Below are 14,014 nucleotides of genomic sequence, written 5' to 3' on the forward strand. Positions count from 1 at the left end.
TGGATGCATCTTGCCTGTGTGGATTAAAATTAAATTTAAGTGTCGTAACATTGTCTTAAATCAGAACCACCAGTTTACTTATTAAAACAAATAATAGAATGAATAAAGGAATTTTAAGGAAAGAGGCCAGCTGAAAGAAAGCTGAATTTCTTGAACAAAATAAAATAGAAGTATCTTGAAACACTTTAAGACTAACAAATTAATAAACTGCAATCCGAAAGTGTCAGGCACATATACACATCAGCAAGTGGGAAGAAATGGAGGGGAGTAAGGTTAGAGGGAAACAAGAGACAAAAAAACCCACAGTGATAAGTAAATAAAAGTGGAAAAATTACAGCAACAAAGCAAAGTAGGTGATCACACATATATCCTGTTGCATACATTTGTATATAGTTACGTAGCTATTTAAGAACTGTTTAAGATGTACATAGTTTAAATGTGGAAATTTTTGCTCTGCATGATACTTCTTCAGGTCATTATCCTATCCCCATATGGTCTTAATTCAAGAGACCAGCCAACATATTCCCTAAACCTCATCCCTCCTAACAGTACTGTCAAACGATCATAGCCTTTTCAGTATTACGGCTTATAGGAAAGGAGTTGGAAAGTTATTGAATTTCTATAGGCAATTCATAATGGAATCTCTTGACCTATTTTAAAAATATTAAATTTACTCAGATTCTTAGTTAAAATACTAGCCATGCCATTTTTGAAACTTAATCAAGTTTCCACTCCTGAAAGAAATGTGAATTCATGATTCAGTGGATTCAGTGTTACATTTATGAAAAGATTAATTGCAGGCATACTGATCAGTAATTAGATAGCACCAAAACTGCTTTCTCCTAAAGTGTTGTTTGTGCCCCAATTCTTAAGAAGGCATTTCTAACTTTCTAGACTTTACCCCCAAACAATACTACTACTTATGTCTTAGGCAGCACAGATACACAATCCTTAATATCTAACACTGTATCTGGGAGCCAAGAAATGGTTGTATTCCTTCCTCAAGAACTAAGCCTAATTCATGGAGTCCAATATGAAAGAATAAAATTTGTGGGACAGTAGCTGAAAACCAGACAAATATATGAGGTATGGTTCAGTGCTTTAGGAATCTAATGGCCAAATGGCATGCATTAATTTGGTGAAGCCCATCCACATTAATTGCACAGCAGATTGAGCATTAGCGGACACTAGAGAGCAGATTTGGGGGTCCTAGGGAGCAGGAGTTCATTTCTGCAAAGGTGGCTCTTGCCCATGGATAACAATTCAATCCACTGTTACATAATAAGATTTAGTACAGGGTTTTTAAAATCACTCTTACCAATTTCTTCAGGTAGTTGCTTGATTTTGTTCTCCCGTATGCTGAGCATGATGAGTATTGACAAGTTTTTGATATCCTTTTCCACAGTTGTGATACGATTAAAGCGTAGATAAAGTGTGGTGAGAGACCTTAGCCTGTACACCACTGGAGGAATTTCTCTCAGTTTGTTGTGTCGTAAATCAACCATGCGAAGCTGCTTCAAGTTATCAAGAGAGTCAGGGAGGCTGGTAAGTGAGTTCTCGTTCAGGGCCAGTGTCACCAGATTCACAAGACAGCCCACCTCAGATGGTAGTGACTGCAGTTTGTTTCCATATAAATAAAGTTCCGTCAACTGCGTTAACTCTTTGACAGATGGTGGGAGTATGTGTATTGACCTCTTGGCCAAGTCCAAGCGTACTGAATTTTCTTCCCGACATTTGTTTAGCTCTTTGATCACCTCGGCATTGCTGGATTTCTTGCGAGCACCTGGAGCTGGATTAGGTCGTTTTATTGTATTGTCCACTGAAAAAGCCACACCTGGCTGTGCACCGCTGGAGTCCTTCTTCCCATCTTTGGCTTCTTTCCCTTTGGTCTTAAGCTCTCTCTCTTTGCTTTCTTTCCCAAATCCACCAGAAGTCTTCGCCTCTTTCTCCCTTTCCTTTGCTGAAGACCCTTTTGGGTCCTTCTCCTTACAATCTTTTTCTTTCCCAAGATTACTACTCATGGTTCCTCAGTTTAACAAAAAACCACGTGAAATCCAATTTCAGTTTCTGTCAACGAAACTCATTCACCACCCAAGAAATAAGAATCCCTAGAATGATTCTTTCACTGCTGAAAGCACAGGGAAGTCTAGAAGACAAACACCTTGGCCAAAAGCAGCAAATCTGACGGAACAGTAGCTATCTGCTACATGTTGGTTTCAGAAGTACTTTCTCCCAGCTTTGATATCCGAGGATCCAGCTATTAGAGCTCAGATAATCATAGGATCTTCATTAGAAGTTCTGCAAAATAAAAAGGTAGAAAGGGCAGGTAATATGTTGAGAATTACAAAAAATGAGAGACATGAAATAATATCCCATTACCAACTTTTTCAAACTGGTCTACTGTAAATGAGAGTATGAGTATGTGTACTTCTGCAGTTGTCCTACTGCCTATCTAGCAGGTTTTATTTATTTATGGAGGTGCTTTTATCTTATGCTGATCTATGACCATAATAAAGATTTGGATTGGATTGGATTGGTTTGGAAACATTCTAAAGGCAAAGAAGGTTTAATATATTTCCCGAAGGTGTAAAATGCAAAGAAAAATACTGAATATCTACAGTTCTTAAGCTGATTTATCAACTAGAATGCCAAGGAGGTTGCCCTGCCTTTTTCTGAGCTGATCTTTCCTACTGTTACAGTGTACCACAGTGCTCTGAGAGTCAGCTTGGTGTACTACCTTTAAAAATGTAAACATCTGAAAAGGCAACTGCAGATATATTTGGGATGCCTAAGATGTTATGCAACTAAAGTTAGATTAAAAAAACAAATATTTATTCCCCAAGCAAAAGCTACCTAACCACCTATTTCAAATGTTCTTATAAATTTGTAAATCAAATTACATAAAGGATATGTTGAAGAATACTATTTGTTGATGTTATGGAAGAAAAAGAATGTGGGAAATGTTAAACAGCACTTTGTGCCTCTCAGTATAAACACCAAATTTCATTCTTTTGACAACAGAATTTATCACCACTTTCTTCTGCTATGCCTTATCACCAATATGCTTATCTACGATGCTTAGGAAACAGGTTTGCTTCCTTAAATACTCTTAAAAACCCTCTGCTACATGCATGCTAAGGAGCAGTGTATCTCCACCCAAGTACCAAACACTAGGAACAAATAATGGAAGCCATTTTTTATACTCTTAGTAAAAATTCTAGATACAGGTAGGTAGCCGTGTTGGTCTGCCGTAGTCGAAACAAAATAAAAAAAATCCTTCCAGTAGCACCTTAGAGACCATCTAAGTTTGTTATTGGTATGAGCTTCCGTGTGCATGCACACTTCTTCAGATACACTGCATGCACACGAAAGCTCATACCAATAACAAACTTAGTTGGTCTCTAAGGTGCTACTGGAAGGATTTTTTTTTATTTTGTTTCGACTACGGCAGACCAACACGGCTACCTACCTGTAACTAGAACTATGGAAGGCACCACATTGAGCTGCATGAAATGGAAGTCCATCAACCTCACCAAGAAACTTGCACAGGTACAGACTGACATCTTCTTTCTGACTAAATGCAAGGACCTGGACATTATACCTAAGGGTCTTAGAATTAAGAACCCTCTACAATCCACTTATCCTACCGAATATGCAATCACCCATTCCCACCACCCTTCTGAGTAATACTCCTCCCCACCCTCTCACTATCTACAGAAAAAGAGCAAATATATAACCTTCACAGACATTCCACATGGCCAACATGTATGTAAGTGTATATATCTCCATCATTCAATTTCAAACCAAACATGTAAATATCTACTACACATACGGAGCAAGCATTTCAGACACCGGAGAGAAAAAACCAAACAAATAAATTATATATCTGGGAAAGGAAGGAGAGAACACGAGAAAAACCATGTCCTACTTTGTTGTTGTTGTTTTTACTCACTGCTCCTGTCCGTCTGTTCCTTCCTCCCACCTGCATATTTCAAGAAATGTTGGAGGGATGGTACACAGAAAGTAATAGTCTGGATAAAACTAAAATCTTGCTCCATTTTAAAAGGATACATAGGCAATTCTAACCAATGATATTTCTGGGGGGTTTTCCTGCCTACTTTTCTACTAAGCCATAATCAGGCCATGTGTATCCTTCCAAATAATGTCTCCATATCATTTATGTCCCCAGGATATTAACACACAAAGATGCCTTCTCCTTGAGAGGTCCAGAGGGTGGCAACACGAAAACAGGCCTTCTCTGCAGCGGCTCCCTGTCTGTGGAATGCTCTCCCCAGGGAACTTCACCTGTCGCCTTCATTATTCACTTTTAGGCACCAGGCAAAAATGTTCCTTTTTAACCAGGCCTTTGGTTGATTTGATTGACATCCTATGCCCTTTTAAAATGTGGGGTTTGGGGGGGGGAGAGGGGTTACTGGATTGTTGTATTTATTTTAATTATATATTTAGTGTTTTTATATTTTGATTTTGTTCTGTGAATCGTCCTGGGACCTCCGGGTATAGGGCGGTATATAAATTCAATTGAAGATGATGATGATGATGATGATGTTACACTTCAGTTTCTGCCTCCAAATTTACAAATCCCAAGTTATGCAGAACACAAGTAATTTTGCCTGCCAGTGGCAGCAAATTTATTACAGCAGAGACTGCTTAACTGCAGTTGTAAGTGAAAACAGTCAGGATTTATCAGGACATTCACAATAAACTTTGTCAGTATGTCCACTTTAGAATTTAGCAAATACTCTGTGAAGCAGTGTTCAGATAGCAATCCTTTTATTCTGCATTATCTCACCTCTGGTGATTGGAAACAGTTTGTACACCAGCCCATGTGGTTCCTCAGCACGTACATTTTTTAGTTCTTTATCACTGTTGTCATGGCAATTTGTGGTGTATTGCAATTTTGCATAATCTGTAAAATCTTGAAAGCCATAAATTGCTCTGAGTGATGGTCTTAGCTCCATCTGATAACACCCATGTTACAAAAATGCTAGCTAGCACTACTAACATGTTTGTTGATAAATGGGAGTATATGCAAATGTTGAATGGCTTTGGAAACTAAGTTACACTAGTTTAAGTTAAATATGTGCTAAAGAGTATGGTGAGCAAAAATAAGAGAAAACTGACACAATCCAAAGGAGTTTCTCCCTTATCCTGTACGCGATCACAAGAAGAATTTTCCACTGGCATTACTCCACAGGATCTCAGCAAGTTTTTGGACCCACTCCCCAATGTTTCATTATTGGAATGTTGATAAGGAGAACATGTGTACCATCACAATACAAAATATATTCTTAGAATAACAGAACTGGAGAATGAGGGTGCTGGGAGGGTGAGAGAATGGGACAAAAGGAAAACTCAAAAATTACAAAATCCCTAACAGGGCAATAACTTCATTAGGACCAAATAAACTCATTGCCCAGTTGTGGGGGGGTTTGCAGTGTTTTTTTCTCCTTATGGACTAGCATGGCTACCCTTGCTTTTTATGTAAACAAAGTAGTAAGTATGATGGGTATATTTCTACAGGTAACTGTCAATATTTTGAGGTGCTTCGTGGGTAACTAATGGACTCTGGAATCGTAACACGGGGACAAGCAGAAACTCAATTCTAGAAAAAATATGGATCTGTTCATGATAACTTTTTACTTTTAACTTGCTTCCTGTTCCTACGGGGCAGAGCAGACCAACCTGACCCTCCAAATGTTGCTCGACTCCCAATTCCCACACCCCCTCACCCAGCACAGCCAATGGTCGGCAAAGAAAAAGCAATGGCCTCCAGAAACTTATCACCAATCAACTGTGCAAGGTTATTACAGTTTTTGTGAGTATGCGTTGTGGCTGCTCTTGTAGTTGAAAGCGTTTCACCCACCACCCCTGAAGCTACTGTCACAACAGCATTGTGAATGTAATGTCTTAAGCACAAAAGACAGAAAAAATGTTTCATGATATTTTGTCAATTTTGGTACACTCAAGGCTTATTAGGGAAGAGCTGCTTAAATACCACAGACTGCATAGAATTAAACAGAATGCTGTTCTTCATCCCCATGGCTTCACAAGGGCACAGAATCACAAAAGTCTACCAGGAAATTAAGTACACTTACTGGGTTAACAACCACTATTCCTCTGCCTTCCCATCTTCTCTGCTACAAATACAGTAGGTGGCATTTTATTACTGACTGATTTTCAGTAGTTGGGGTTTTACTTACATGAATGCAACAGTCAATACACAGTTCAACTATATTTTATTTTCCATTTTGCACACTGGGAGCACATACATGTTACACAAATGCATCTTCTGTGCAAAACTTCTAACGTCCTTCCTTTTGTGGCTATGTGGAAATTATTTTTGAAAGGCCAAAGCTGAGTTCCATAATCAGAATTGTCACAAATCTCAAGAACGCCATGTCATTTCTAAAGAGGCATTTCACTTGCTACTACAGCCTGGTTTGCTGCACTAAGTACACAGGATGATATCCAACCATGGCATCCCAACTGTTTAAGGGATTTACGCTGTCTCTCTTCCACCATGCAGCCCCCTACGTTCCCTCAAACTCTGCTCCAGAGGGTTAGCAGACTCTCCAGAGCCGATTGGGAGGGTGTGGGTGTTGCAGGCAGGAAGAGAGCAAGGGAAGTCCTGCTGCAATGTTGAATCTCACTCATGGAACCTTCCATCCAGTGGTTTGATGAGTAGAAGGCAGCTTCTGTGGTTTGGTGACCCCCATTAACAGTGGAACTGTGTTGCACAAGACTGCAATGATAGGGAGAAAGCACCATTGGGTGTGGGGATAATGCTCCAATGGCCACGATATCTATTTTATCCTGATCTGGGTGGTTTCCCCTTCACATTTCAACCCATACAAAACAGCTGCCACTGTTCAGGAGGGCTCCCCAAACCTCTGAAGTTGGTCTTAGGGGAGGAGGAGAGGAAAAGAAAATTGATTGCATAAGCAGCTTTCAATTTGCACAACCACTGAATACAGCCCACACTGTGAAAGGACTCATGCAGTGGATTGGTGCCAGGGGAACTATGGAAACTTGCAACTCCCGTGTGTGTGTGTGTGTGTGTGTGTGTGTGTGTACATATATACATGTCTTCCTTTCTCAGTATGTGTTTACTGCAACAATCAGCAGCACAGCCTGGAGAAACAGGACTGCAATGTGAAGAGTGAAACAGCTCTGCAATGGAAAAAGAGCCTATGCTGCAGATCACTTGCTCTTGCAAGGAAAGGGAGGAAATGTTAAGAGATGTGAACATGGGTGAGGAAAAGACAAATGGTGAACAATCCCAGGCTACATCTGTGACGAAGAGCTGTAAACATAAGAATGAAAAGGACTGTAATCCTGTTTTAATTATGCTCAAGCTACCACACTATAGTAGATTAAGAGTGGAGCAATGTTCCCTAACCCAATTACCAAGTATATTGGAAGGGAGGCTTACCCAAACCAAAATCTGTGGGCAAGGAAGAAAACAACAAAGATGTTTTGGAAATTTCTGTGATACCAGGAGCGCTGCATTTCTGGTGCTATCAGCAATTTGCAAGCATAGACTTACATAAGGCAGCTACACCAATTGCTAATTACGATGGTATATAAAATCCCAGGATCACTTTTTTTTAAAAATAAATTATGCTGCAACTGACAAGAGTACTGGGACTCTTCTGTAAAGTTAATTACATCACTTTACTAGAGGACACATCAAAGACCACAAAGACGGTCACAGTGTTACACCACAAGGCATGGTCAGCAAAAAAACAACAACCAGGAACTCTTAATCACCAGTTCATAAGGAAACTTCTAAGACAACAATACATATCTTTTGACAGGCTAAAAGTGTTCAACATCTCTGTATTCCAATGCAAGACAGCACAGATCCAAACAGGAAGAGGCAAATACTAGAATATAGGTAGATGTAACATCATTCATGCACCCCCATGAATAGTTCTCTTATAGTAATAATATGGAGGCTGCCCACAAACTCAGATCTTCCAGCCTCCCTGACTTAACAGCAACTGTCCCTGCTGCCAACTCTGTAGAATATGAGAAGAGAAATGCTGTGTGTGTTTGTGTGGCCAGTTTCATAACAGTGATACTTGCTAATGTCAAGCACCTTCACTCAGAATGAAATGTAACATATTGAAGGAGAAAGAATCACTGTAACAGCATTCTGAAGTCAAAGGACCTCAGGTGCAATATAATTGTAACGGAATTGTTTCAGATACATTTGTGTGCCGCCTTCCCACAGTTCAAACCATGCTCAAGGCAGCTTAGAACATGAAAATAAGGGGTGCATCCTCTTCATTTGGCCTTTGGTGCTGCTACCTTCTTTGTGAACAGAGCCTACATTATTATTATGTTTGCTTGGACTGCTGTTTTATCTCCAAGTGTATTTTTATATTCTATTTTGATCTGCTATTTGAGCTGAGGTGTGTCACCTTCAGCCTCAAAAGGTGACAAAAATAAATAAATCATCTCAAGAAAAACTGAGCAGCTCCAGAAGATCTTATCCCTGCAAGAGGGGAGAAGTGGGGAGGTATTTTCCAAACAGATTCTACAAAGTCTGTTTAAATGATGTATCACGTTTTTAAACACATGCACTCAATGACATTTCTACTGTGGGGGCTGGGGGCTGAAAATCAGACTCTCACCATATGCTAGTTAGATTCTATAGTCTTCAGAACATTTAAGTTGCAAGAGTGTATAAGTGCTTTATACATGTGAATTACCAAAATTCCCCACAGAAAACAAATTAAGCCAAGATTTAATACCGATCTGTTTTTATGTGTCATGAATAAAAGTGCTTTAGATCTCCATATTTTCAAATTAAAAAGGAAGGGAAGCACATATTGACTATTACAAAGCCACAAGCAGTTTATTGTTAAACAGATCAATGCCATTTGTATTAAACACACATATATACCTATTTGGTCATTAATAGGTATTTTCAATTTTTTGCACTCTCTCTTTCATAAATGTATATCTGGAATTTATAAATCTTCATGGTGGGATTAAAAAACACTCTGGCAAAATACTGCTTTTCTGTTATCTCAACATATTTTCTGGGAAAATATGAGATAAGACTCATATCTAATCAGAAATGTATTTTGGTCCATGACCAGCACAAAATGCATATTATAACTCAATGCTAAACATTGCTAGCATGATTATTACATCAGATGCTCCAAATCCAGGGAAGTTAAAACTGCATACATTGAACTTTTCCACACAGCAATAAGAATTTCCAGAGGGAGTGCAAAGTAACCCTGTAACAACAGGCAGAATCTCTTAAAGTTCTAGCCTTAATGTAATTCAACATTTAGACAACAGTTTTCAGTATTCAAAATGCCTTAAGACAAGTTTTCAATAATGCCCACAGCAGACCTGTAAGACAGGTCAGTATGAGAGGACCACAAATATGATCACCAGTAGTGATGTTACATTTAATTCTGGCTATCACATTGCACCATCCACAGCATCAAGAGGCAGAAACAGAGCCCTCAAAGCCTAGCAGAAAGCACTGGGTTGGAGACAGTGAGCAGTATTCTACTGAATAGTTGTGCTAGCACAAGAATTATAACTTGCCACAATGGGATTCCCCTCTCTCCTGCCCCTGCACATACCCCAAATCTGCTCCAGAGGGTTGGGTAAAACCCCAGAACAGGTTTAGGGGTGCAGAGGAGGGAGAAGGAGAAAATGTTTGGGCAGGAGAAACATGTGTGCTGATGGAGCAATATGCCTAATGCTGTATTGAATACAGCCTATCCTAAATTACTTGAACTTAATTCCTATTGAAATCAACAGGAGGCATGCTTAACAATCTATGGTCTTTTAAATTGTTGGTGGGGGTTATTGCTTTTGTTTGTTATTATGGTATGTATTTATTGTGTTTTTATGCTGTGAACCACCATGTGATCTTCAGAGGAACGGTGGTATAGAAATGTAATAAATAACAATAGTAAGAATTGTTCTGTTCATTTCAACTGGAACTAAGTTCAACTTAGTCTGGATCCAACCCTCTCAGTTTATTCTGGGAGCAAGAGGCAGCACAGCCCACACCTACCCTCACATGCATGCATGCAGAGAACTTGGGGAAAACGCAGGCTCTCATGTCTCACTTTGCATAAGACATGCCAGGAAAGCTAGAAGCACTGAGGAAGACCTGTGCTGTTCCTGGCCTTCTCCAAAACCAGTTAAAATGAGGGCCCAGTGTGAGGGTAGGGGGAAAGCAAGTGTTAGCAGTGATTGTAAATAATGTCTGGCTTCTAAATCCTGCAAAAGTGTGTGGACTGCTGCTCAGTATTATCCCCATACCACTGACAGGGGGCTAACTCAAATATAATGGCTTTCATAACATATTTGAACTTAGAACTGAGAATTTCTGACTCCCCTCACCGTGATTATGCAACACAAACTTTCTCCTTGTGCAAAAACATCACAACTGAAGTATATGCCAGGTGGGAACTGCAGCATTCACAACTTCTAAAGCCAAACTCTTGCAAAACAACAACAACAACAACAACAACACACACACCTTTTTCTTTCTGCTTCGCATATTATGTTCCTATCACAATTCATGTTTCTCTTTCTAACATTCCCCCAACCCCATCTCTCACACACAAAAATCCTGATTCCACATTTTGCAAATGCAGTCCACAGCACCCGCACCCATGTCTCCCAAGCTCAATTATCCATTAAGAACTCAGAAAACAACTAGCTTAGCACAGACATAGCTACGTCACCAAGTGAACAGAGATGCTTATCGCCATGGAGACCTTTGCACTCTCTCCTCTGTTCCCACTATAATTTTAGAAGATAAACATTGTACTAATAGGAATGCTTTTGCTGGTTAAAAGAACAACTTCCAATTCAACCAGAGCAATTCCATTCCAACAAAACCACAGCAGAATTCCCTTGACAGTTTATCCCATACTAAGAACTCCCCTCCACCAGCACCTTGACTGGAATTACATGCTAAAGAAGAACATATTCTAGACTGAGATCATAGAATTGTCGAGTTAGGATCATCTAGACTAACTGACTTTGATGGATCTTGGTCTCTGGGAAACATGTTGGCCATTTTAAATAAATAATCTTATCACATAAAAAGACAGCGTAAATCAGATTTATTAGGATAACAAACAGTTCTAAAACTAAGATGGAACATGCCTCAACTGGAGGCCAAATGAAACATCATTACAAATGTGGGAAAGTAATAACATTATTTTATTATAAGAATAACTGAAACTGATCCTGATGTTTTTAAATGGAAAATTTGGCTGATTCGTGTTTTTTTAATGGACTATTGTTTTCATAAAGTTTCCAGCATCTCATTTAAACATCTCCCTACACACGTGTGAAAACACACATGTGCACACACATGGAATAAGGAGAAATTCTCCTGTGCATGACTTATAGATCAGGCAAAAGAGCCCAGGCAATAAGGTTAATAATGTAAAATCATTTGCAGAATTAATTTTTAACTGCAATATTATATCTCGGTTAAGGTTTTTCTCTTTGAATCTGCAAGTATTTACACTTCAAACAAACTTTTACTGTCCAAGCTATGAATTTGAGGTTTACTGTACTCCAAATATACCTTGAAACATTGTGTTCACTGTTAACTTTTTTAAAATTAAGGAATAAACTTTAATTTAGACTTATGTGAGAAAAAGCAGACAGCGCTTGTTTAGACCGATTGTGATAAAGCAAAAGAAAAACCGATAGTGAAATAGTGTATTGCTAGCGTGGGTTGAAAAATACCATCTGCTGCAATTACAATTTGCTTCCCTTACTTTGCAGTAAGAGCTTTTAACTTCTTGGTTCCGGTTTCTGTTTTTGGCTTCATGCTAATAGATTTGTTCAGATCAAGTACACTCACCCAAGGCAGAACTCAATTGCAACTGCAAACATAAAACTGATAACTATTCTTTCCATATTTCTGTATATTATTTCACATATGAGGTAAAGTATCGTGCCAATTCCTAACAAACTCACTCTAGAGGGGGCAAAATCAGCTTCTTGCTCCAAGCACTAGAATTGCCAAGAGCAAGCTTAGCCCCCTCCTCAGTGGTGTTAGCCCCCTCTTCCATAAAAACTAGAGGGATGTTTGAAAGTGCGGAATGGGAGGAGGCAGCAGTATGGACTATAACATTAGTGACACTTAATATACAAATGTTACTCAAATATCTGAAGGGCCTTCTCGGTAGTGGTGCCGCCCTGTGGAACGCCCTCCCATCAGGTGTCAAGGAAATAAGCAGCTATCTTTAAAAGACATCTGAAGGCAGCCCTGTTTAGGGAAATTTTTAATATTTAATGCTGTATTGTTTTTAACACTCGATTGGGAGCTGCCCAGAGTGGTTGGGGAAACTCAGCCAGATGGGCGGGGTATAAATAATAAATTATTATTTATTATTATTATTATCCTTTAGGAGGAATTATTGGAAATACAACACAAAGCTGGGCCGATCCCCAACTGCATTCCAGTACAACATTAAGATACAGGAAGGGATACAGAAGCTGATGTGTTATATTTAATACACACACAAAATAGACACATATGAATACACGTAGGTAGGTAGGTAGGTACATACACACACACACACACACACACACACACACACACCTTAATGCCAAAATGACTTCTAAGCAGAGGAGCAAGCAGCAATGCCACAGAGAAGTAGGCAGGAGTGCAGGTCTGACTTCATGCTAGAACCAGACAGCCTTACCTCCACTATTTAGCATAAATGATATCTGAGAATATTGTTTATTTCACCAGGCTCCAAAACACCAGAATATGTGTTCTAAAAAACTTTTACTGCAGGAGTAAGGAAAGTGTTGGGTGCAGCAGATTGCTACGTACTTAAAGAGAATTTTTCACACAAACAAAAGCAGACATCCAAAATAATGTTTTGAGGCATGTGGATATCTATTATTTCAGCAAGAGTCATATACTGAGGGACTTGAGCCATTAGACTTGTCAGCTGCCTCATACCAATTCATCTTGCAGCCTGCTAAACTTGATTCACCGCTTTTTCCAGTGTTCATGTAGTGGCAGACCTTCCAGTATACACGTAGCTGCCCTCCAATTTATGCAATGCCATACATTTTGGCTTCTGTTTCCTTGCCACCCACTGTGTCAAGGCACATCAACCTAGTTTGTAAAGTGAACTTCTTGTATTGCTTTAATTATTAATAACTGGGAGAAGCTACAATGTAGTTCCACAAGTCTCCCGAACACCAACACACACAGCCCACCATTACACCACTGGAGCTTTAAGCATTCAATATCAAAGTTATCACTTTTATCGCCTTTTTGGTCATAAGAGCTTCATTCATAGCACACACAAAAAAGGCAATAAAAGTGGTACCTTTGATAGATCCTAAAACTAACCTATGTACCAAGGGTGTAAGTAAGTAAGTAAGTAATTTTATTTACGGCCATAGGCCCATACAGGTAAAAACGACACATAAATATCAACTTGTGCACGCAGGGAAAAACAGCCGCTAAGGCACCACTATAACAATAAAATACTATAAGATAGAATGGCATACTACGCCTTAGTTAGCTTGTAGTGCTCCTTGGCGTCGCTTTTGGGTAAGGACAGCGACCAGGAACCTTGCCACTTTCAGGGTCGTATGAGTATCCTTATCCTGCAAGATTTGGGCAAGGTAGAATTTTGGTGGGGTACCCTCTAGTTTCTGTATGATTGATCCCAACAAATTTGCCCGTGGCACATTGAACAGGGGGCAAGTGAACATAATGTGCTGGAGCGACTCCGGTGTCTCCTTATCACATTCGCACATGGCGGGGGCTTGGCCCTTTGAGAATCTATGTCTCAGGACGTTGGAGGGAAAAACGTTGAACCTGCTTTGGTGAAGGCCAGTCTATGGGCAACAGTCGAAAGGGAGGAGACGTATGATGGAACGCAGTAAGTTAATGTGATACCAATGTTCTGAGGCGAACAAACACCTCCCCCCAGCATATAATTTCGCTGTAGATCGA

The 14,014-nt window shown here is 39.6% G+C and overlaps 1 protein-coding gene across 2 annotated transcripts in view; it reads right to left on the reverse strand.

The window, feature by feature from the left end:
• The window catches only part of SHOC2 (SHOC2 leucine rich repeat scaffold protein), a 50,309-nt gene that overhangs the window by 26,626 nt on the left and 9,669 nt on the right, over positions 1-14,014 (reverse strand). For both annotated transcript variants that reach the window (XM_081863083.1, XM_081863084.1), the window contains exon 2: positions 1,319-2,298. In XM_081863083.1, coding sequence (XP_081719209.1) covers positions 1,319-2,021 — 703 coding nt within the window. In that variant the 5' untranslated portion in view covers positions 2,022-2,298. The remainder of the gene's footprint in view (positions 1-1,318; positions 2,299-14,014) is intronic.

Source organism: Podarcis erhardii, assembly GCF_964252035.2.
Source record: "Podarcis erhardii genome assembly, chromosome: 5".
NCBI lineage: Eukaryota > Metazoa > Chordata > Lepidosauria > Squamata > Lacertidae > Podarcis > Podarcis erhardii.